Below are 21,627 nucleotides of genomic sequence, written 5' to 3'. Positions count from 1 at the left end.
GTCCTCTTCCAATAATGGTTGCCAGTTGGCCGAAGAGATTCCTTTCGATCCCTATAAGAAGGAAGCTCTTCCCTCGTCTTCAGCAGGGCCAAAAAACTTCTCTCCTCTCCTCTTCTCCTAACCAAACCCTAGAAGTCCCTGAAGCCTCTGAGTCTCCCCTAAGTCCTTGAGTCTTCCTGAACCTATTACCGGAAACCCTGTTACCTGAAACTCTGAGTTTCCCTGAAACCACTGAAGCCTCCTAAAACTTCTAAACCGTCTTCAACCTCTGAAGCCTTCTAACTTATGCAGTCCACCTTTGCAACCTGCCTTTTAAACCTAAGCCTCAACTAATCCTCTGCACTTAAACCAGACCATTAGACCTTGAACCTTTACCTACTCTGCATCCCTGAAACCCAATCATTAGCCGAACCTCTGCAACAGTTCCTCCTCACAGTCCCTATTTGCAGCTATCATTGCCCTCATAGCTGAATCAGGTTCTCTCTCATCTCACTCTTAATTATGTGTGATTGCAATATCAATAACTTGCCTTCTTACTGTCCTCACCACTGGAAACTCTTTTCCAGTTACTGTGTATGTACCCAGTAAGTCTCTTACTTTCTTTACTCTTCTCTGTTATTATCCCTCTTTGCTTTATTTTTATATTTCGCTGCAATATTTCTCTGTAATATTTCCCTGTAATATTTTCTGTAAACGGATGTGGATATTAATAAGATGCTAGTGTGATTTTATCTATACCTGCCTGGTATGCAGTTTAAAATTTTATTCAATATTAAAATAGGAAACACTAGTTACGCTCAGTGGATCGTACTTGATATCTCAATAGTTCCTTTAATAGGAATCATATTATTCTGTCTAAATTATTACAGAATTTTACAATCATTACTCCAATATAACAGCTTGCTGTTTACATATTTGTTATAACCCTGATCATCCTGATCATTGTTATCCGCAATAGTCCTGAAACCTGAAAATAAATCCAAAAATAAAGGTAAAACTAATTAGAAGACAGTGTTGTAGATCCTGGCGCAAAGTGGTATCAGAGCCATACAGTGATACACTGTCAAACAAATTACAACAGTAGAACTATTCCACAGTGGAACTGTGCAAACAGTTATAACTGTAGAATTTGTAAAACTGTTCTTTCCACTCCATAGGTTAAGATAAAGATACATTTTACTATAAGAAACCCAGTGAGATTGACCACCAAGAAAGTTGGTCTGAGAGTTAAGACAAGAGACAAGTGAACGCCGATGCGAAAAGTACCGCCAAGGCCAGGAGAGCCGCTTAAGGAAAAAAGCTAAGGCCACTGAATGTCCAGATTGTCATTATCCGCAACCTACGGATGGCAAATCTCATAAAGAATCTTACTAGTAAAACTGTACCTTCATCTTCAAAACTTAGAGTTAAGAATAAAGAACAAATTATAATAAATGATATTAAGAAAATATTCAAAACTGGAATATTCCTAAGGTACCAATTCATGATGTTTATAATAAAGGATCATTTAAACTTAAGATGGGTTATGCCATCAAGACTGTAGAAGAAAGTCTATCAGTCACGCAAAATCAAAAAGACTTTCACCTACTCTCGAAGAAAGTAATAGAAAAACATAGAGAACATAATTACAAATATTTACACATTGGCCTCATTCAAATAGCCGTAAAACCTTTGACCCGACCAGGGCTGAACACTTCTGTGCTTGTATGCCTAAGAGATACAAGACACAATATATTCACTGACTCTCTACTAGGCATGGTTGAATCCAGCCTCTGTAGCGGGCCAATTTATTTTAACTTTTTTCCCAATTTTTCTGTTTCTTTAAATGATCCAAATATCTTAGACATATTAACAATAAATCTAAAGACACATGGATTTAATATGGTCCATGGTTCACAAAATCTTGCTATAGTCTATAGAATATATTATAAGGTCATGAATACATTAAGTCCCAACACCTTAAAACTTGACCAAAAGGATCAAACAATTTTGTTTCAAACAAATATAGAAAAATCTAATATGATAGTTCCAAAAACCATAAAATGGTCAGATATAATTTTACCTCAATCATGGGCATTACAAAATGCCAATCAACCACAAGAAATTCCTCAACAACATATTCCCAATCATATCATAGAACATACTGATGGAAATGTAGAAATACAATTTCGAAATACAAATTTACAAATACAAGATCATATTGACATTAATAGGAAGAGAAATAGTAAACAGAACATACCAAGTAGGAAATCAATTTCTCACAACCCAAATGTTATTATATTACCTCCTCCTCCTAGTCATAGTTATCCGTCTTCCTCCAATTCCAATATACAATTTCAAGGAACACATAGAACTAGAGATAATATTGTAATTCCAACATATACAACAAATTCTCATCCCACAACTTCTAATACTGAACCCAGTATAGAAAAATTACAGGACTTCCAAGTTTGTACATTACAACTTGAGGATAATGATACTACCCAATATTCAGAAGAATATATATTAGCCTATCTAGCCGCCAAGCTAGAAAGGAAACAAAGAAAAATAAATAAAGCTTTTATTAAAAAAGATTATTTATCAGAAGAAAATAAAAATATCCGAGAATGGTATTTGAAAAGATTTCAACCACCTAGACTTTTGGAATTACTACATAAAAAATATAATAAATTTCTACATAAAGAAAGATTAAATATAGGATTCTTTCACTGGCTAAGAGATCTATGTTTAGAGAAAAATATTCCTATTCCTTCATTTGAAAAAATTCAAACAATAGAAGAAAAGACATATATAAGTACTGATGGCACTACAACAGCTAGTACACATCCACCTGAGAAAAGTATTATACTTAAAACAGGCATTCCTAAAAAGAATGAGCCTGTACATTCATCATCCTTCTATGATATAGTGGCTACCCCATATAAAGCCATACCCAAAGAAATAAATAAAAAACAAGAATACATACCACATATTGTAGAACAGAATAATTATACAAATCTATATCTACAATCACTTGGAAAGCAAACTGAAAGAATAGAGAGAATAATATCCAAGGAAGTACCTACGATATTTCCCATTCCTAAATCAGTATTATTCAAACCACCTCCTGAGTTAAATAAGAATAAATTCCACATTGGAAAAAATAATAAATCCCTTATGGATCAATTAATCTCCAAACTATCCCAATTAGATTTGAAAGGAGTACCTTCATCTCAAATCAATATTCCTCCACCAACCATCACTTCCCAAATACCGGAGTCATCTGACAAAGGTAAAGCCATCATACCTGAGCATGAAACAATGATGCTCACAGAGGAAGAACCCATAATAGAAGATACAATCCAAAATCAGGAAAAAACATTTATGGATACAACACCTCTAATGGACACCATCAATAAAATAGCTTATGGCAAATATTGGAAACCCATAACAGCCTTACCATATCATAAGAGACCTACTCCTGTTGACATTCAAATGGAAGAAGATTCAATACAACAGGCTGTATCCTATTTAGGAAGGTCAATAGTTAATTGGCAAATTGATGGACTATCCGAATTAAAAATATTAGATGTCATGAGACATATGACCATGTATGCCTCTGCAAATAAAATGGCAGGCAACCATGATCAAGAAGTTGCCAAAGCAATAGTAAATGGATTCACAGGATGGTTAAGAGGATGGTGGGATTTTTATGTGGATGATGATACCAAACAAAGGATTTTAAACAATACTAGACAATGGATTGGAAGAAATGAACAAAATCAAGAAGTTATATATACAGAAAGTGATGCTGTTAATACCCTGATATATACAATCACTCTACATTTTGTAGGCAGTACTTCATTACTAGCAGCAAGATCAGAGGATCTGCTCTCTAACTTACGTTGTCCTACTTTATCTCATTATAAATGGTATAAGGATGTATTTTTCTCAAGACTTTTAATACGTGAAGATTGCCAGCTAGACCATTGGAAGGAAAAATTCATAGCTGGTCTTCCATATCTATTTGCAGAAAAAGTCAAGGAAAGACTTCGCAAAAAACATAATGGAATAATAGTATATTCATCATATAAACTCGGAGAACTCTCCGCAGAAATATGTGCAGAAGGCTTAGCCTTATGCACTGATATGAAATTAAAAAGACAAATAGATAAACAAAAGCTCACAAAGAAAAAAGAACTTGGAGATTTCTGTGAGTAATTTGGCTATTACTTAGATAGAAAAAATATGCCTGATTACGTAAAAAAGAAGAAGAAAAAATACAAAAAAGAAAAATATATTAAAACCAAAAAGAAAAATAAGGATAAAGACTATTATAAAAAAACCAAGAGAAAATTAATTAATAAATTTTCCCCAAATACAAAGAAAAGGAAAAAACTCCCAGTATGCTATAAGTGTGGTAAAATAGGACATTATAAACACCAATGTAAATTAAAAAAGAAAATAGACTCATTAAATCTGGATGATACAACCAAATCAAAATTAATGAATATATTATCCTATGATTCCTCCTCCTCTACTTCTAGTGAATCTTATACAGAAGAAATAGATAGTAATGACATTGATCTTATAAGTTCAGATAGTTCTGATATTGAAACTACTACAGAATCATCAGAAGACTGTAGTTGTCCATTACCTCAGCATAATGTTCATACACTCACTCAGGAAGATAATTTTATACTAGATATTATCGATAAAATAACTGATCTTGATGAAAAAAGAGCTATCATTACTCAATTTATTAATATTACCAAAAATAAATCAAAATCACCGATTATCAAAAATCCAGATGAATATAATTTCTCTGCTATTATTAAAAGAGTAAGTGATCAACATGCGTCTCAAAAAGAACCTACAATCTCAGAACTCAAAAGAGAGATTAAAGAAATAAAAACCGAAATAGTACAATTGAAAGGAAGAATTCAAATACTAGAATTACAACAAATGTCTCAACAAGATTCTGAGACAGACGAAATAGAATTCAATGACTTGATCACAGATAATCCAATAGAAACTAGAGATCCAATAGACACTATTGAATCCTCAGAAGTACCATCAATACCAATTCCTTCTGTCAATTTGATCAATAAAATAGTTGTACAAAAATGGTTTGTCCAAGTTAAAATCATTGTTGCCAAAAATTATAGTTTTGAAACATCAGCCCTTATAGATTCAGGAGTTGATCTCAATTGTATAAATGAAGGACTTGTACCTTCAAAATATTTTGATAAGACTACTCAAATACTAAATACAGCAGATGGCAGTAGATTATTTATCAAATATAAATTATCCAACGCCTCTGTATGTAATAACCATCAATGTATTGATACACCATTTATTATGGTTAAAGGATTAAGCCAATCAGTAATCTTAGGAGTTCCATTCCTAACATTGCTCTATCCTATAACTATTGATGAAACAGGAATTTCATCAACAATTCAAAATATTCCAATACATTTCAATTTCATACATAAACCAAAATTAAAAGAGCTAAACAATGTCAAAAGCCAATTACAAGACAAAGAAAAATTCATGTGTACACTTAAACAAGAAGTTAAATATAAAGTAATTGAAGAGCAAATACAAATGCCTTCAACACAACAAAAAATTCAATCAATACAAAAGCAAATAGAAACATCAATATGTAGCGAACATCCTAATGCTTTTTGGGATAGGAAAAAACATAGTATCAACCTACCATATGAATCAAACTTTAATGAAAGCCAAATCCCTACTAAAGCTAGGCCAATACAGATGAATACTGTTTTATTAGAAATGTGTAGAAAGGAAATAGCAGAACTCCTACAGAGAAAGCTCATACGACCAAGTTCTTCACCTTGGAGTTGTGCAGCTTTTTATGTGAATAAAAATGCTGAAAAAGAAAGAGGAGTTCCTAGACTGGTTATCAATTATAAACCACTAAATAAAGTTTTAAAATGGATAAGATATCCAATTCCAAATAAAAAAGATTTATTAGACAGAGTTGCTCAAGCTTGTATATTTTCAAAATTCGATATGAAATCCGGATACTGGCAAATCCAGATCCAGGAACAAGATAAATACAAGACTGCATTCAATGTACCCTTTGGACAATACGAATGGAATGTAATGCCTTTCGGGTTAAAGAATGCACCATCAGAATTTCAAAAAATAATGAACGATGTATTCAACTCTTACTACCATTTCATGATAGTCTATATTGATGATGTCTTAATATTTTCTGAATCTATTGATCAACACATAAAACATATCAATACATTTATCCATGCTGTAAGCCAGGCAGGCTTAGTTGTTTCTGCCAAAAAGATTACACTTTTCAAAACCAATATCAGGTTTTTAGGACATATGATACACCATGGTACTATTATATATATATATATATATATATATATATATATATATATATATATATATATATATATATATATATATATATATATATATATATATATATATATATATATATATATATATATATATATATATATATATATATATATATAAGGATAATCTAAACTTCAAGATTAAGAGAGTTGTGAATGGTAGATTTATTAATTTTGTAGTCTATTTTTTAAAAAAAGTTTTTTTGTGAGCAATTTTGTAATATTAATACAAGACAAAGGTACTTTTGTTATCTCCATAATGGGTAAAATTGAAATTTTAACTAAAGGACAAGTGCATTCTACAAACAAAATTTCAGGACACTAAACTTCCAAAATGCCATTTTATTTTTGTAAAAACTTCAAATTTGTGTTTGCTTAATGGTAAAGTTACCTAGTTAAATAATTTTTTAATAAAAAAATAATGATTGTTTTGATAAATGCACCCATCACAACCCTTTCTAACTTGAACCTTTAAGAGGGTTGTTAACTCTAGACCCACCCCCTCAACCCTCTTCCCATGCACTATGAAATAATCCCTAATCCTTTGAAGAGCGACATCCAAGGCCATCAGGTTCATGTTCCCAAAGCAAACCCTGAACCACCCAGGTTCCTCATGGTGGAAAGAAGAGCCAGGGCACACATTCAAGCCAACATATTTCAAAACCACCTCCCAAAGCCTCATCTCCCCCCTCCCAACTCTCTCTCCAACAAATGCCTCAAATTCACAAAGCAAAAAAGCCAGATCCCCCCTCCAAGCACTCAATCCCCATCTCTCTCAACCCCCCAACAAGCCTTTCATGCCTCTCTCTCAACCTTTTCTTGCTCATTACCATGTATCTCCTCATACACTCCATGTCCAAAAGCATGCTTGTCAAAATTGCATGGGTTTGAGAGGATATCAATGAGAGCTAGACATCCTCCTTGAAGTCGTGAGAATTTCATCATTTTGTGAGCAAATTGCACCAACCCTAAAGCCTGGCACCCCAAGATCCTTAGAGAGGCTATAAACTATGTGAATGATTCTAGGGTTTGTGTTTTTTGACATGATCCTTAGAGAGGCTATAACAAAGGGTGAAGAGGGGTTGAAGACTGTCCTTGAGTAGATTGCATTACATATAAGATGGATGCTTTTTTATGCTCAAAAAGTCTAGGATTTGGTGTAGGGTGCTGGCCTTTAGGGTTTGGCCAAGTGGGTTTGATGGGTTGGTTCTAAGGAGGGCCTTGACTCTTTTTCCTGGGAGTTGGGCTTCTTAATTCGACCAGTCAGGAACCAATGTTGCTACCTGTATTGTTGACATGGTTGACAATGTCGTCGCTCTAAGTCATCTGTATTCGGAGGCATCTGAAGGTCTGCAAGTTTGGTGGTTCAAGTAACTTCTTCTTTAACGCTATTGCGACTCCCGTCGATAATGTTGACAATGTTGTCGCTTATTCATGTGAAGTTTCTCCCAAATTGGTCGTTATTAGTTTCAAACTGTTTACTTTGGATTTTGTTTTATTCTTGCGGCCTTTTGAGGATGCCCTTTTAGCCTAGAGAATGACACATTCACAACCACGCGATTTGAAATCTAATAGACAAGAGTGATAGTGACCTCCTTGTATTAAAAGTCAATAGTCTATTTGTATAATTTTTATATTATGGTAAAAGTTTTATATAGAGCCTAAGCTCTAAACAATCAAATTAGAACGTACCTCAAAACTTTCACTAGAAGAGGTTGTTTTAATGCCCAAATTTTATCAAATTCTTCATCTCGACATCAAGATGCATGGACATCAGAAAAAAAATGGATTTCAAGTTTTGGAAATAGTGCATCTTGTAACTAATTTGTGGACCATCAATTTTTAAGATTTTCGACTTTTCATAGATCTGCTCGATCTACAGTATTTTTGAAACTTTCATTTTTATAACTAAAAATGAAAATATAATTTAAGGCTATCATAAAACTTTTTAGTATTGAAACCATATTTCTAGACACTATTTGAAGGTGGGTTCTAATTTGATTGTTTAGAGCGTTGGCTCTATACAAACTACACCCATATATTATATAATAATATATAACATGAAAAGCATATAATGTGACCATTTATCTTTGGTACAAGATGGTCACAATTAATCTTGACCATTGGACGTGAAATTGGGTGGCTGCATGTATTCCATTGGCCAAGCTCAAAGTTCGAAATAATTTTTCTTAAACTTTGTGACACACTCAAGCTATCAAATTTCACCTTTGATGATTATATAAGATGTGAAATTTCACATTTTGAAAGTCCCAAGTAGAAGGCTTGAAATTGAGTTTTGAAATAACATTTATCTCTAGGAGAAAGCTAGTATTCATTAGGTTAAAATTTAGACCTTGAAGGTTCGCAGTTCATCTTTAGAGCAACTTTGCTTCTTTAAGATCCTAGCTATGTGTCGAGAAAACCCTCAAGGTCTCGGGATCCAAAGTTTCTCTTGTAAGGGTAAACTTCAGACCTTGATCGTCCGAAAGATGATTAATAAAAAATAAAATAACTAATTGAAAAAGAAGAGTGTGAATGTACAAACAAACTTTTGAAAAGGAATGTTTAATAACAGTAGTTGGGGGTATTCATGTAAATTTATCTTTTTGTTAATTTCAATTCAATGAATAAGGGGTGCGGTTTCCATCAGGTTGCAACTTTAAACAATCCAATTAAAGCGCACTTTCAAATTTAATCAAAATATATAATTTTGAATTAAAATATTCTTAGGATTATCTCAAAATCTATTTTGATATCTAATTATAAAATTTTATACTTCAAAAATGGTCAAAATCAAGTAGATCTATAAATATATGAAAATTTTAAAAATGGACGGTCTAGATAATGTGTTGTAAGATGCATTATTTATGGGACTCAAAATCCTTTTTTCTTTCTTAATTATGCATCTCGATGTCGAGATGCTCAATTAGAGGGTTTTCAACATTTAACCAACCTTTTCCGATGTATTTTTGAAGTGCATCCTAGTTTTACATTTTAAAGTTGCAACCTTATATAAACTTTTTCCTTGAACAAAATATCAAATAGTTAATCATTTAGATTTTTAACAAATATTCTAAGAATTAAAGATAAAACAATATTGGGCAAGAAATTATAATAAATGTTTATCCATTTAGATTGGATGGACGGGAATATAGTTTACATGTATTATGTACGTTAATGGTGCCACAATACTTGTGGATGTCTCTGTCTCTTAGACATTGATGTATTTGTTTTCTCTCTATAAACAAATAGTCGATCGCAAACACCGGGGAGCTGGGGCCGAATTGTTGTTGTTTTCTCTCTGCACGTTTGGTTCACATGAAAATATTTTTTGAAATATATTTTTCACATGAAAAAATTCTCTCATACAATCAAGTTTCATAATATTTTTATATCAATTGGTCTTAGTGCATCTTTTCACGGCAATTGGTAACTAATTTTGCAAAACTATTTTTTAAACTTGTCCACATGAATGAATTTTTTCATGAAAAATTATTTTCTAAAAAAACGTTTTCATGTGAATCAAACGTGTAAGAGTCACTCCACCCAAAATAGGGTTTTCTCATATAAATTCCCTATGGTTATGCTTCCACCAGGATTGGAAATCACGCTTAGGCCTGAATAGTTAGTAGTGGACACTAGCAACTCTATGCCTCAAGTTTCATTCCTAATCTAAAGCACCCAAAGAATCACTAAACAAATGAAGCACCTTTTTGGCCTTTAGGCCTCAGATATCCTATTTTAATTAGAAAAATGTCAATTCCAAAGTAATAGGTTTCCTAAAAGTTAAATTTTTAGGACCGTTGACCCAGGTGGATTGTCCACCCTACATATCTATGTTAGATCACTAGATTGTCAATCCAGATTAATCCAAATAGATTTTAAATAGTGATCTAGAAGAATAGTAAATATGAAAAATAAAATAAATTTCAAAATAGTGACATATGGGTTGTATATTTAGAGAGACATAAGAAATCAATAAATAAGCTTAAAACAAAATTAAAAAGAAAATAAAACGAAAAGTTTTAAGGGAGAACCAGGCTGAAATTGATAGCATAATGTAACTAGTTTAGTCCTAGATGATTCCTAGTTCAGATTATCAAATTCTGAACCAAACCGTCGGTTTTTAAGATACTACCAAAAACTATGTAGCCCCTCATTATAAGATCTTATGCTTCTGGTAAGGCTAAAAGTTAATCGCCTATATAGGAAACTAGTCTGACTTGGTGAATCGCCAATTAGGATCCATAAACTGGCTGAGGTAATTGAAAAAATAAAATAAAAAAATAAACATCGAAACCAGGCAATCGAGCAACATCACTCGGTTCTTTGACAGAGTCGGAAATATTTCTTTTCGGTGCTACCCAATAAGAAGAGGGAGCACCTAAAAATTTACTAAAACTATTAGGAAAAAGTTTATATAGAGCCAAAGTTCTAAACAATCAAATTAGAGCCGCCCCCCCACCCCCCTCCCAACCACCCACCCAAAAAAAAAATTCACTAGAATAGGTTAAAAAAATTTCATTAGAATAGGTTATTTTGATGCCTAAATATCCTCAAATTGGTCATCTCCACATCAAAGATGCATGGACATAAAAAAATTTTGGATTTTAATTTTTAAAAATAGTGTATCTTGTAACGTATTTTTGGACTGTCAATTTTCAAGATTTTCAGGATATCATAGATATGCTTGATCTATACTATTTAAGAAGCCCTATTTTCAACTTTCATTTCTTCATAAACCCAAAATTTCAAAACTTATCTTCTAACGCTCCAAATAACTTCATCTATTTTTATTCCAACTTTTAACCTAAACAAATTTAAAAAGATATCTTTTTCTAACTCTCTCTCTTCATGCGTTTCAATATCTCTTCATGTAAATCTCCCCAACCCCTCTCTCTCTACTTCCTGAAATCCTTCTCTTTCTCTTCATTTTTCCCATCCTTTTTCTCTCTCCCCATGCTTCCTCACATCTGTTTCTCTCTCCTGTGATTCCTTGAATCCTTCTCTCTATCCCCATGCTTCCCCCAATCTCTTTTATGTTTCCTAAATCCATCTCTCTCTAAATCACAATCTCTCTCATCCCAATCACAGCAACTACAGGGAATCATGTCTAGAGAGAGAGGGGTTTAGAGAGAGAGAGAGCACCCACACGTACAGGTCATCCTTAGAACTATGAGAGAAAATTTAGAGAGATAAAAAAATTGACGAAAATGAGGAGCAAAAGCTTCAACATAGAGAGATCCACCTCTAGAATGGGGAGATCAAAGAGCTTTATCCTATTCTCTGAATCGATCCTTTCATAGATTGCAAGGTTTATCAGCTATGAGAGGCTCTTAAAATCAATGAGAATCAAAGTAGGAGAAATTAGTAGCACAAGAAACTGTCTTCGAGCTCATTTCTGAGCCGTTTCTTTTCAAGTTTCGATAGGAGAGAGAAAAATGAAGTTTCGGTTGTAAAGGAGAAGAGAGAGAAAGAGGAGAAAGTGGTCATGGAGGCCTGATGCTGATAGGAGATGGCCTGACTAGGGTTGATGATAAGAGGGGATTTTGAAAAAAATTGAGAGATGGATGGGGTTTGGGAGGTTGATAGGGGGAGAGAGAAAGGGAATCATCTCAAGAGAGGGGGGTTTAGAAAATAATGTCTTTTTCAAATTTGTCTGGGTCAAAAAAATTAGTAAAAAATGAACAAAATATGTTTACAGGGTTATAAGATATAATGGAGTGAATTTCTATGTTCTAAGATAGGTTTTGCAACCTTAGATCAATGGATAAATGAAAGTTGAAAATAGGGTCTATAGAGATATTTTCCCTAAAATATATTGTAAAGCTTTGATTGCTTAAAACTTTGGCGCTATACAAACCACACCCAAAATATTATTTCACTAAAAATTCTATAAAAAATTAAAACTGTAAGTTAACATGTGAAATGAACAATCTCAGCCGTCCGATCGGCTAATAAACAAGAGAAGTGGGGTCACATGGTATATTATTTGTTTAAATACAGAGGCAGGTGGACCCCGACACAAAACTTTAGCTTTCCCAAGAGCAGACCCGAGAACCATGGATCATGCCAAGGCCCTAACACTAGATCCACCCATCTCCCCGCCGTCTTCTGACCAAACCCTAACCTTAGATCAACCAATCTAACCTCGAAAGAAGCTATCTTTAGAGCAAACCCTAACCCTAGATCCACCAATCTCAACCCAGAAAGCTCCATCTTCAGAGCAAACCCTAACCTTACATCCACTTGTCTCACCTCAGAACACGCCATATTCAGAGAAAGCCCTCATCCTAGGCCATGACCATCAACTCCAGAACATCATAGTGATGCACCATGGGGATCGACTAGATGTGTTGAAGCGCTCGTGGAAGCAAACTGCTCAAAAGTACAATAGCATTTTGGAAGTTAGTGTCCTGAAACTTTATTTGTAGAGTCCCTTTGTCCTTTAGTTAAAATTTAAACTTTACCCCTTATGGAGATGACAAAAGTATCATTTGTCTTATAGTAATATTTACAAAATTGCCCTACAAAAGTAACTTTTTTAAAAAAATAGACTACAAAATTACTAAATCAACGCTTCACAACTCTCTCAATCTTGAACCTTTGTAATTTGAAGGGTTGTGAAGTTTAGATTATATATATATATTCCCAACGCTTATAGGTAAAAATGAACAGTGATTTCTTCTACCCTCATCACCGTTCAAAGTTCTTCGCATAGTCACAATTATCCAGTAGTATTTTATTTTTCATTTTTTTAAAAAAAATCGAAATAATCAAAGATTTGAAGTGTTTGTACATCTTAATGATGCGCACCAAATAAAAATATAAAAATAATAATTCATGGAAAAAATTGATCAAAATACCCCCAACACTTTATGGGGTTATTTTGGTCAACTTTTTTCATGTATAACATTTTTTTTTATATTTTTCGTAGATTCTCTCGTTTTTTATGAACACATGCTCCAAACTCTCTCTCTCTCTCTCTCTCTCTCTCTCTCTTTATATATATATATATATATATATATATATATATATATATATATATATATATATATATATATATATATGAAGATACTACAAAACGCTAATAGGCGAAAATGAACAGTGATTTCGTCTACCCTCATCACTATCCAAAGTTCATCGTACGGTCACGATTGTTCAGTAGTGTTTCATTTTTCATTTTGTTTCTACACATCGGAATGACCTGAAATTTGGTACGTGTGTTCATAAAAAAATAGGTGAATCTACAAAAAATATCAAAAAAAAATATTTTACATTAAAAAATTGAACAAAATACCCCCGAAACTTTTTGGGGGTATTTTGGTCAAATATTTTTCAGGAATTATTTTTATATATATTTTTATTAGGTGCACCTCACTAATATCTACACATGCTCTAAATTTCAGATAATTCCGATTTGTAAAAAACAAATGAAAAATGAAACACTACCAGACAATCATGATTGTGCTATAAACTTTAGACGGTGATGACGATAAGCGAAGTCACTGTTCATTTTCGCCTATACACGTTGGGAAGACTTTTTCCATATATATATATATATATATATATATATATATATATATATATATATATATATATATATATATAGTTTCTACAAGGTTGCAACCTTAAACAAGGCAATTAAGGTGCACCTCCAAATTTTATCATAACATGTAATTTTGTTGTAAAAAATTATTAGTATTATCTTAGAATCTATTTTCATATCTAATTAGAAAATTTTAAACTCCAAAAATGGTTAAAATCAAGGAGATCTATAAACATATGAACATCTTAAAAATGGACGATCTGGATAATATGTTGCAAGATGCACTATTTCTGAGACTCGAATTTTTTTTCTTTTTTTTATATTCATACATCTTGATGTCGAGATGATCAAATGGAGGATTTTTCATTATTAAAACAACCTTTTCGATAATTTTTGAGGTGCATCTGCAATTCTATATTTTAAGGTTGCAACCTTATATAAACTTTTCCCTATATATACATGGGCAGTGATTTTATGCAACGGTTGTATCGTAATATAATGCAACGACACATCTAGAAAACTATGTTTGTAATATTCTATGACTGAAAATCACTCTCTTGATCTCAATAATCAATCAAAAAAAGAAAAAGAAAAATCAATTTGAACCCTAGATATGATCAAAATGGATCCCCTCCAAAAACGAATCTAGACCATTCCTTTGGTGAATTTTAAGATCTTAACTTTTATAAACTCAAAATCATTTTGTTTTTTTTTAACATTGTTCATCTAATGATAATAAAGCCATCCAAAAAAATTGGAAATGAAACAATTCTTCTAAAGCCTAGATCTAAGCATCTCACAAAAATGAACGGCCTATGTTAATTGGGCTAAAAAAATACTTTCTAGTTTGTGTTTTCAAATTTTTCTTTTTTGTGATTGTTCATTAGAATGAAAGGAGTGCATATTTCAAATTTTGGATCAAACAAATGGCCATACCATAGTTTTTGAAGGTTGTCGAATCATAGTACTATACAACCATTGCATGAAATAATTGCTCATAAAACATAGTCAATTGGAAATAACAAAATCATTGAATTTCTAAACTACATAATAATTATAAACTTTGCCAAATTATAATTTTGGTTATCACTATATTTTGGATAAGATTCAATTGTTTATTTTCTAATTATTAACGATTAATTCAAGTTAAAATTTAAACATTAAAACAATGTAATTTCTTTTGGAACCCACTTTTATAAATAAAGCTTTTGATACCGAGAACATAGGTGGAATACACTAAGTTGCAACCAATTTGAACACTTAAGAGTGCTAGATAAAAGAATTGCAACGCTTTTAAGATAATGTTGATCCGAATAATAATCACCCCATCCAAATCTATTTTTACGGGGCACTAGGGCAATTACCTCTACTTATTGGAAACGGCTAGTTAGAGAATATGCCGGTTATGTCAATGAACAGGCTAATCCAGCCCCACATTTTTTTTTTTTTCAATTTTTTCTAGTAATTTTTTATTGGTAAATTCTTTCGGTTGGATCATAGACCGGGTCGGTGACTCACCAACCCAAACAACCGATTCCCCGGATGGGCGTTTCACGTTGTTGATCCAGGTTTTTAAACAGCGGATAATTGAAAACACGGAATATATGCCCTTTCTAATAAAAAATAGTAATGATTTAAATTTAAATCAGTTTATTAATTATTATTCTTTCTTGATTATATAATTTCAATCACCTTTATTTATTTAATAGATTTTATAGAATTTGAGTTTTTAAAATTATAATTTATATTTTCTGAAATAAATATTAAAAAATAGCATGTGATCTATATATTGTCTTTATTATGAATAAAGTACTCAATGCAATATGTCCCATTTAAGAATTTGAATTGCTTGGTAGATATGAATCATAGTTTAAAAACGTGATTTTTTCTATAAAAATACCATATTATTGTAATATATTTTAAACTTCATTACTTTGAAAATCTCAAGGACAAGATCGCATCACTCTGATAAAATTGTTAGAATCGCTTTTTTTACGACTTCTCAAAAAAGAAAAAAAAAAAAAAAAAAAAGGTCAAAAAAAACTTCGCCATTTTTGCTTCCAAATCCGTTTTTTTTTTTTGTTCAAAGTTCTATATCTTTACCCTTCTATTCTATATACAAAAAATTTCAGTAAATAAACACATAGTTGCCATGTCTCAGTTAGTGTTCAGTAAATAAACACATAGTTGACATGTTTCTTCCATGAAGACATGGTTTACATGTTGGCATGCTTCTTCCATGGTTTTATAGAAGGATTTGCATGGGGACCCTATCTCTCATGCGTATGTCTTATCCTCTTCATTACTCTCATTTCTCTCTCTATTCTTTCCCTTCTCTCTCCTCTCCCCTCCCCTCCCCTCCCCTCCCCAATTTTATCTCTTAAACCTTGTCTCCTCTCATCTGTATCTTCACTCACAATGGACCCAAAAAAGAACGTATCTCTTAACCTTCTCTCCTCTTATCTTTATCTTCTCTCACAATGGAACTAAAAAAGAACTACCGTCTCTCCTCTTATCTTTATCTTCTCTCACAATGGATCCAAAAAAGAACAGATAAAGAAAGTGGCAAGCTCCCCAAAACTCCAAAAATATCGGAAGAGCAAAAGGAGTTGGAGCAGCCAGAGCAAATGGAAAAAGAACCGTAGCAATAGAGGAGGACTCGAAGGAGAAAGCAGAAGAGGATCAGAAGAGCCAAAAGAGATAGAATTAGACCTTTCCAAGAGGAGTTGGAGCAGCCAAAGCAAATAGAGGACTCGAAGGAGGAGGAGGAGCCGAAAGAGAAAGCAGAAGAGGAACCAAAGCAAATGGAGGAGATAGAGGAGGAGGAGCCAAAAGGGTAGACATAAGAGGAACCAGAACCATAGCAAATGGAGACGAAAAAGAGGAATCATTGATTCCAAAATGAGTCACGTTAATAGGTTTTTTGGCCAAGTTCGGGTATGGGGATGGGCGAGTGGAGGGGAGGAATCAGATTCTTCGTCGAAGTTTTAGGTTTGTTAAGACTCTTCTTCACCACCCCGCTTATTCGACTCCGACCCTAATGACTCCTATTAGTGCTTTCTGCTTCCGCTTATTTGACTCCGACCCTAATGACTCCTATTAGTGCTTTCTGCTTTTATGATTGTTAAAGACTCCTCTGTACCACCTCCAACCCTTCTGCTTCTATAATAGTTAAAGACTCCTCTGCACCACCTCCAACGCTGGACCACTTATCCCACTCCAACCCTGGACTCCAATTAGTGCTTGCTGCTGACCACTTATCCCACCTATCCGACTCCAACCCTGGACTCCTATTAGCGCTTTTTGTTTTGAATACAAATCGTATAGGTTGTATTAGTTAATAATTTCTGCTTTCTTGTTTACCGTTTTGGATTTGTTTTGGATTTAGGTGGGCTGTTTACTGTTTTGGATTTAGATGGGCATTTGGATCCTTTAGGTTGATGTATGTCCAGTAAACATAGTTTCTCTCTCTCATTTCTCTCTCTCTTTCCAAGTATTTTACGCCATAATTGAGCAACAAACCAAATTAATGAGTGTAGATTCATTTAAAAGCTTTATGGGGTCTTATATAATGCATCAATACTCCACCCAAGTTCGTTTGCCTTGTTACAGGCATTAAAACATGCATTCAATTTGCAAATTCTACCTGTGTTTACAATATAAGGAAGAATGATCATTCTAATTTCCAATTTTCCATATATGTGCCATTTAGCTATTACTCTCAATATTGGGCAGACAAATTACTTTTGGTTTAATGGAACACCCTAGTCATCACCAAACATAACAGGACAGAAATAACATGAAAGTCATTAGGTCCAGTTTATAAGATAAATTTGGATACTAAATGAGCCAGGCCTTGGATATTTTGAAATCACAGACGATGTTAAGCTTTTGGGAACTTTTTGCTGTCCATTCTATTTGGGCCTCTGCCCCATTGTTGCGGGGCCATTTTCTGTACCAGTTAACATTTTCAAAAAACTAAGAAAAAAAGAACACTCAAACCCATGATTCAACAGAGCATGAGCATAGAGAAGAGCATGAGCATAGAGATCCAATATAGTTAAAACAAACAGCAGACCACAAGCCCATCCACTATCCCTCCCCCCCCCCCAATTTACTTTTGAGGACTCTTTTTAGTGGATGTATTCCGCACTATTGCATGTTCTTCGTTCTTTCTCTTTCGCTCAATGCAATAGGTAACACCCCGAGATTTCTTTGTTAGGGGCCTCCAAATCAGAAGGAGAAGTGGCCGATCTTTGAAGGCATGCATGGGAACAGTAAGCTACTTTGTCAACGATCACTGGCTTTTTGGAGAATGCTGCCATTGCAGCTGCACCGACAAGCAAAAGAGACGCAGATCTGAGAGAGAGAGAGTGGGGGGGTATATTCTCTATCTAATATTCTTGGCAAGTGAAACTGGATCACCAACTTCTCTATGCCCAGCTCTTTGGTCTCTTTAACACCGGTTTTGGTGTGGTTTTTGATGATTCACTAAACCATTTTTGTTTCATTCTGTGTATTGAACTTTTAGGTCACACCGCTTATCCCCAAAGCAATTAGATATTCCACTTTACAAATTCAAGTTGATTTTGTTCGATTTGTCCGTTGGTGAACCTAGATATGCCTTTGTGTATGGGTGAGAGAGAAAGGGAGAGGGGTTACCATGAGTGATGAGTAACAGATTTTCATTGGGGAATTTGTCTGCAAGAGACCGAATGACGCTTTTGAGTCTTCTGCACCACACTTTCTGTTTCTCCCCCCATTGCGGCAACTATTCAATTTTACACAAACACCAAAATTAACAACAGAACTGTAGCATCAACTGATTCAGTTTTAAACAAACACAACCAATTAACAACAAAAATGAAGCAGGAAATAGATGGAAAGTGAGAGAAAGAAAGAGAGGAGAGACCTTTGGGTACACACATTCAACAAAACGATCAACAATTCCCTGAGGTAACAAAGTTTCAAGCTCAGAAACATCAGCGAACCAATTCCCATCTTTAGGAATCACTTCTGGCTTTATGGACAACCCGCACAAGGCTTCACAAAGTCCATACTCTATTGAGACCTGCAAAAGAAAAGTAAAGCTAATGAAAACAGTGCCAGCATTGAAAGTTTCTGAAGGACTTGAACAAAAACCAAACAAAAAAATACTCTGCTCGATTACATTCTTGTTTCTCTATCACATAATTAATCTGCAGGAATTTCTTTTACAGGGTATACCTACATTTTGATACTGGTATGGCATGATAATTCATCACATAAGAAATTTCAAATTTCCAAGCTTTAGCTGAAAAAATGACAAAATTTTACAACGTTACCGAAACAAAAATGCACAGATAATCAGCAGAAAACTTTGGGAAAAGACAAAAGGACGAACATAACACATAGAAAGTAGTATCTCATCAAATGTAGTTAAGTACCAATTGAAAAAACACTATCACTTCATGGACACCTAAAGATCAAATTAAGCCGATCACGAAATATGCAGGACAAAATACGGGCAAGGTGTGTAAGTGTAATTTTCAACAACAATAACCAACTGTTTGTGTGTGTGTGCGTGTCCTGTATATGTATCCTTCAAGAGTTCAACTGCATTATATTCAACAAGATACAGGAGACAAGAATTGTGTCACTACCAAGTTCAAAGCACTACGCAAAGTCAGACAACTTTCCTAAATTGGCCCACCTGGCTTGAACTCACTTACTAGAGACACCACTGTTTATCTTTTTTGAAAAGTGACAGATAGAAAGAGGCTTTCAATATCCATTAACACCTCGTGATGTAGACAAATGGAGATAAAAATAGACAGAAGAAGGTGAAAGACAAACAAAGATGCCCTGGTTAACCCCAATTTTGGCCAATCTTACAATCCTTTCCTTAAAACTTATAAATGTGAAGAACCCGTTAACAAGACTCAACTCAACAGATTGTATTTCTCAGTGAGTCAAAAGTCAGCACATCCAACTCGGCCTCACCCAAGTTACTCAGACTGCCAAGATAAGAACCAAAACCACAGAACCGCTGACCATGGTTGGTTTCCAACGCGTTACTCACAATGCCAAGACAGGAACCAAAACCATGCGAACCATGGACTATGGCTGGTTCCCATTGGTTTTTAATGCTTAAGGACTTGGCCGAGTCTATCAGAACCTCGGCTGAATTTGTCAGACCCGATTTGGGCTCCAGACACGGATGGGTCTTGATCAGAGAGAGTCCCTTTCAATCCTGGTTTGAAGACATCGGATTTTGGAGACCCACGTTCTACCGAACTGAATTAAGAGCGCTTTCTCACGACAGTAGATAGTGTTGAAAAAGAAAAGGTTCTTTTTGTATCCCTTAGCATGTATATGTATATTAAGTGTTATCTCTAATTCTAAGTGATTTCCAATGACCAAAGTAGTAGGTGGGGTTGACAGGATTTGAAGCTGTGATACAAAATTTGGATGGGTTTTAAGTTCATTTCAAACCTAAAAATTTGAGAGAGAGAAAACCCAAAAAAAAATTTAAGGGCTTTTCTCGAATCATCATACATTTATCTTAGTAGGATCAAACACCTCATTCTTACTGGTGAACTCAGCAAGGCGCTCCATGAACTCTGATGGATGAATCTCCAACGCCCCAAGCTTAGTCATGAACACATGAAGGCCCTCCTCGCTTGCACAGAGAGCAGCAATGACCACCGAAGCAGTTTGAATACACCTCAAAAATGGAGAAACCAGAACCCTGTGGATCTGAAACCCTTCCTTTCTAAGTATTCCTCCACTCCATAAAGAATTGAAGGTTCCTGCAACGGTGAGAGGAGGATCCCAAGGCCTCTGAGCAGTTTGCTTCCACGAGCGCTTTAACGCATCCAGTCGATCCCCATGGCGCATCACTATGATGTTCTGGAGAGGATGGTGATGGCCTAGGGTGAGGGCTTTGTCTGAATATGGCGTGTTCTGAGGAGAGATAGGTGGATAGGGTTTGCTCTGAAGATGGTGCTTTCTGGGGGTGAGATTGGTGGATCTAGGGTTAGGGTTTGCTCTGAAGATGGTTTGTTCCGAGGTGAGATTGGTGGATCTAAGGTTAGTGTTCGGTCTGAAGATGGCGGATAGATGGGTGGATGTGGTGTTAGGGCCTTGGCATGATCTATGGTTCTGGGGTTTGCTCTTCGGAAAGCTCAAGTTTTGTGTCCGCGCCCACCTGCCCCTGTATTTAAGCAAATAATATACCACGTGACCCCAATTTTTCTGTTTATCAGACGGCCGAGATCGTTCATTTCACATGTTAAAATATAATTTCAATTTTTTATAGAACTTTTAGTGAAATAATATTTTGGGTGCGGTTTGTATAACACCAAAGTACTAAACATTCAAAGCTTTATAATATATTTTGGGAAAAATATCTCAATATACTCTATTTTCAACTTTCATTTCTCCCTTGATCTAATGTTGCAAAACTTATTTTAGTACATAAAAATTCACTCTATTATATATTCGAATCCCGTAAACATATTTTATTTGTTTTTTACTATTTTTTTTTTACTCAAATAAATTTAGTAAAAAGTATTGTTTCTAAACCCCTCTCTCTCTTGAGATGATTCCCTTTCTCTCTCCCCCTATCAACCTCCCAAACCCCATCCATCTCTCAATTTTTTTCAAAATCCCCTCCTTTCACCAACCTTGAACATGCCCTCTCCTATCAGGATC

The 21,627-nt window shown here is 34.3% G+C and overlaps 1 protein-coding gene and 1 pseudogene across 8 annotated transcripts; both read right to left on the bottom strand.

Annotated features, from left to right (window-relative positions):
* Positions 1-805: 805 nt before the first annotated feature.
* On the bottom strand, positions 806-20,850 carry LOC18438700 (uncharacterized). 8 transcript variants are annotated; one of them, XM_088870970.1, is made up of 5 exons: positions 20,470-20,850; positions 19,163-19,225; positions 18,845-19,003; positions 18,595-18,703; positions 17,822-18,262 (listed from the first exon to the last, which is right to left on the bottom strand). In XM_088870970.1, the coding sequence occupies exons 2-5, from the start codon at positions 19,181-19,183 to the stop codon at positions 18,117-18,119; spliced, it is 435 nt and encodes a 144-aa protein (XP_088727096.1). In that variant the 5' UTR covers positions 19,184-19,225; positions 20,470-20,850; the 3' UTR covers positions 17,822-18,116. The 8 variants fall into 8 exon arrangements, 7 of the variants coding, with proteins under 7 accessions (XP_088727093.1, XP_020525789.2, XP_088727096.1 ...); XM_088870969.1 differs by having other exon boundaries at positions 20,494-20,850; XM_088870968.1 differs by having other exon boundaries at positions 20,505-20,850.
* On the bottom strand, positions 6,260-12,656 carry LOC148781789 (1-aminocyclopropane-1-carboxylate synthase 1 pseudogene; annotated as a pseudogene).
* Positions 20,851-21,627: the final 777 nt, after the last annotated feature.

The sequence above is a fragment of the Amborella trichopoda genome, chromosome 6, assembly GCF_054954075.1.
Source record: "Amborella trichopoda isolate Santa Cruz 75 chromosome 6, AtrichopodaSantaCruz75HAP2 v2.0, whole genome shotgun sequence".
NCBI classification, from domain to species: Eukaryota; Viridiplantae; Streptophyta; class Magnoliopsida; order Amborellales; family Amborellaceae; genus Amborella; species Amborella trichopoda.
This window is presented reverse-complemented; position numbering and strand designations above follow the sequence as displayed.

Bases quoted from the DNA above. Each gene is read 5' to 3' on its own strand.
- LOC18438700 (XM_020670131.2), bottom strand. From the start codon at position 20,811: ATGCGCCATGGGGATCGACTGGATGCGTTAAAGCGCTCGTGGAAGCAA. The intron at 19,004-20,469 runs GTATGATGATTC...TTTCTTTTGCAG, and splicing joins TTGATCCTACTAAGATAAAT to GTCTCAATAGAGTATGGACT. The intron at 18,704-18,844 runs GTCTCTCCTCTC...AAAATTGAATAG, and splicing joins TTGAATGTGTGTACCCAAAG to TTGCCGCAATGGGGGGAGAA.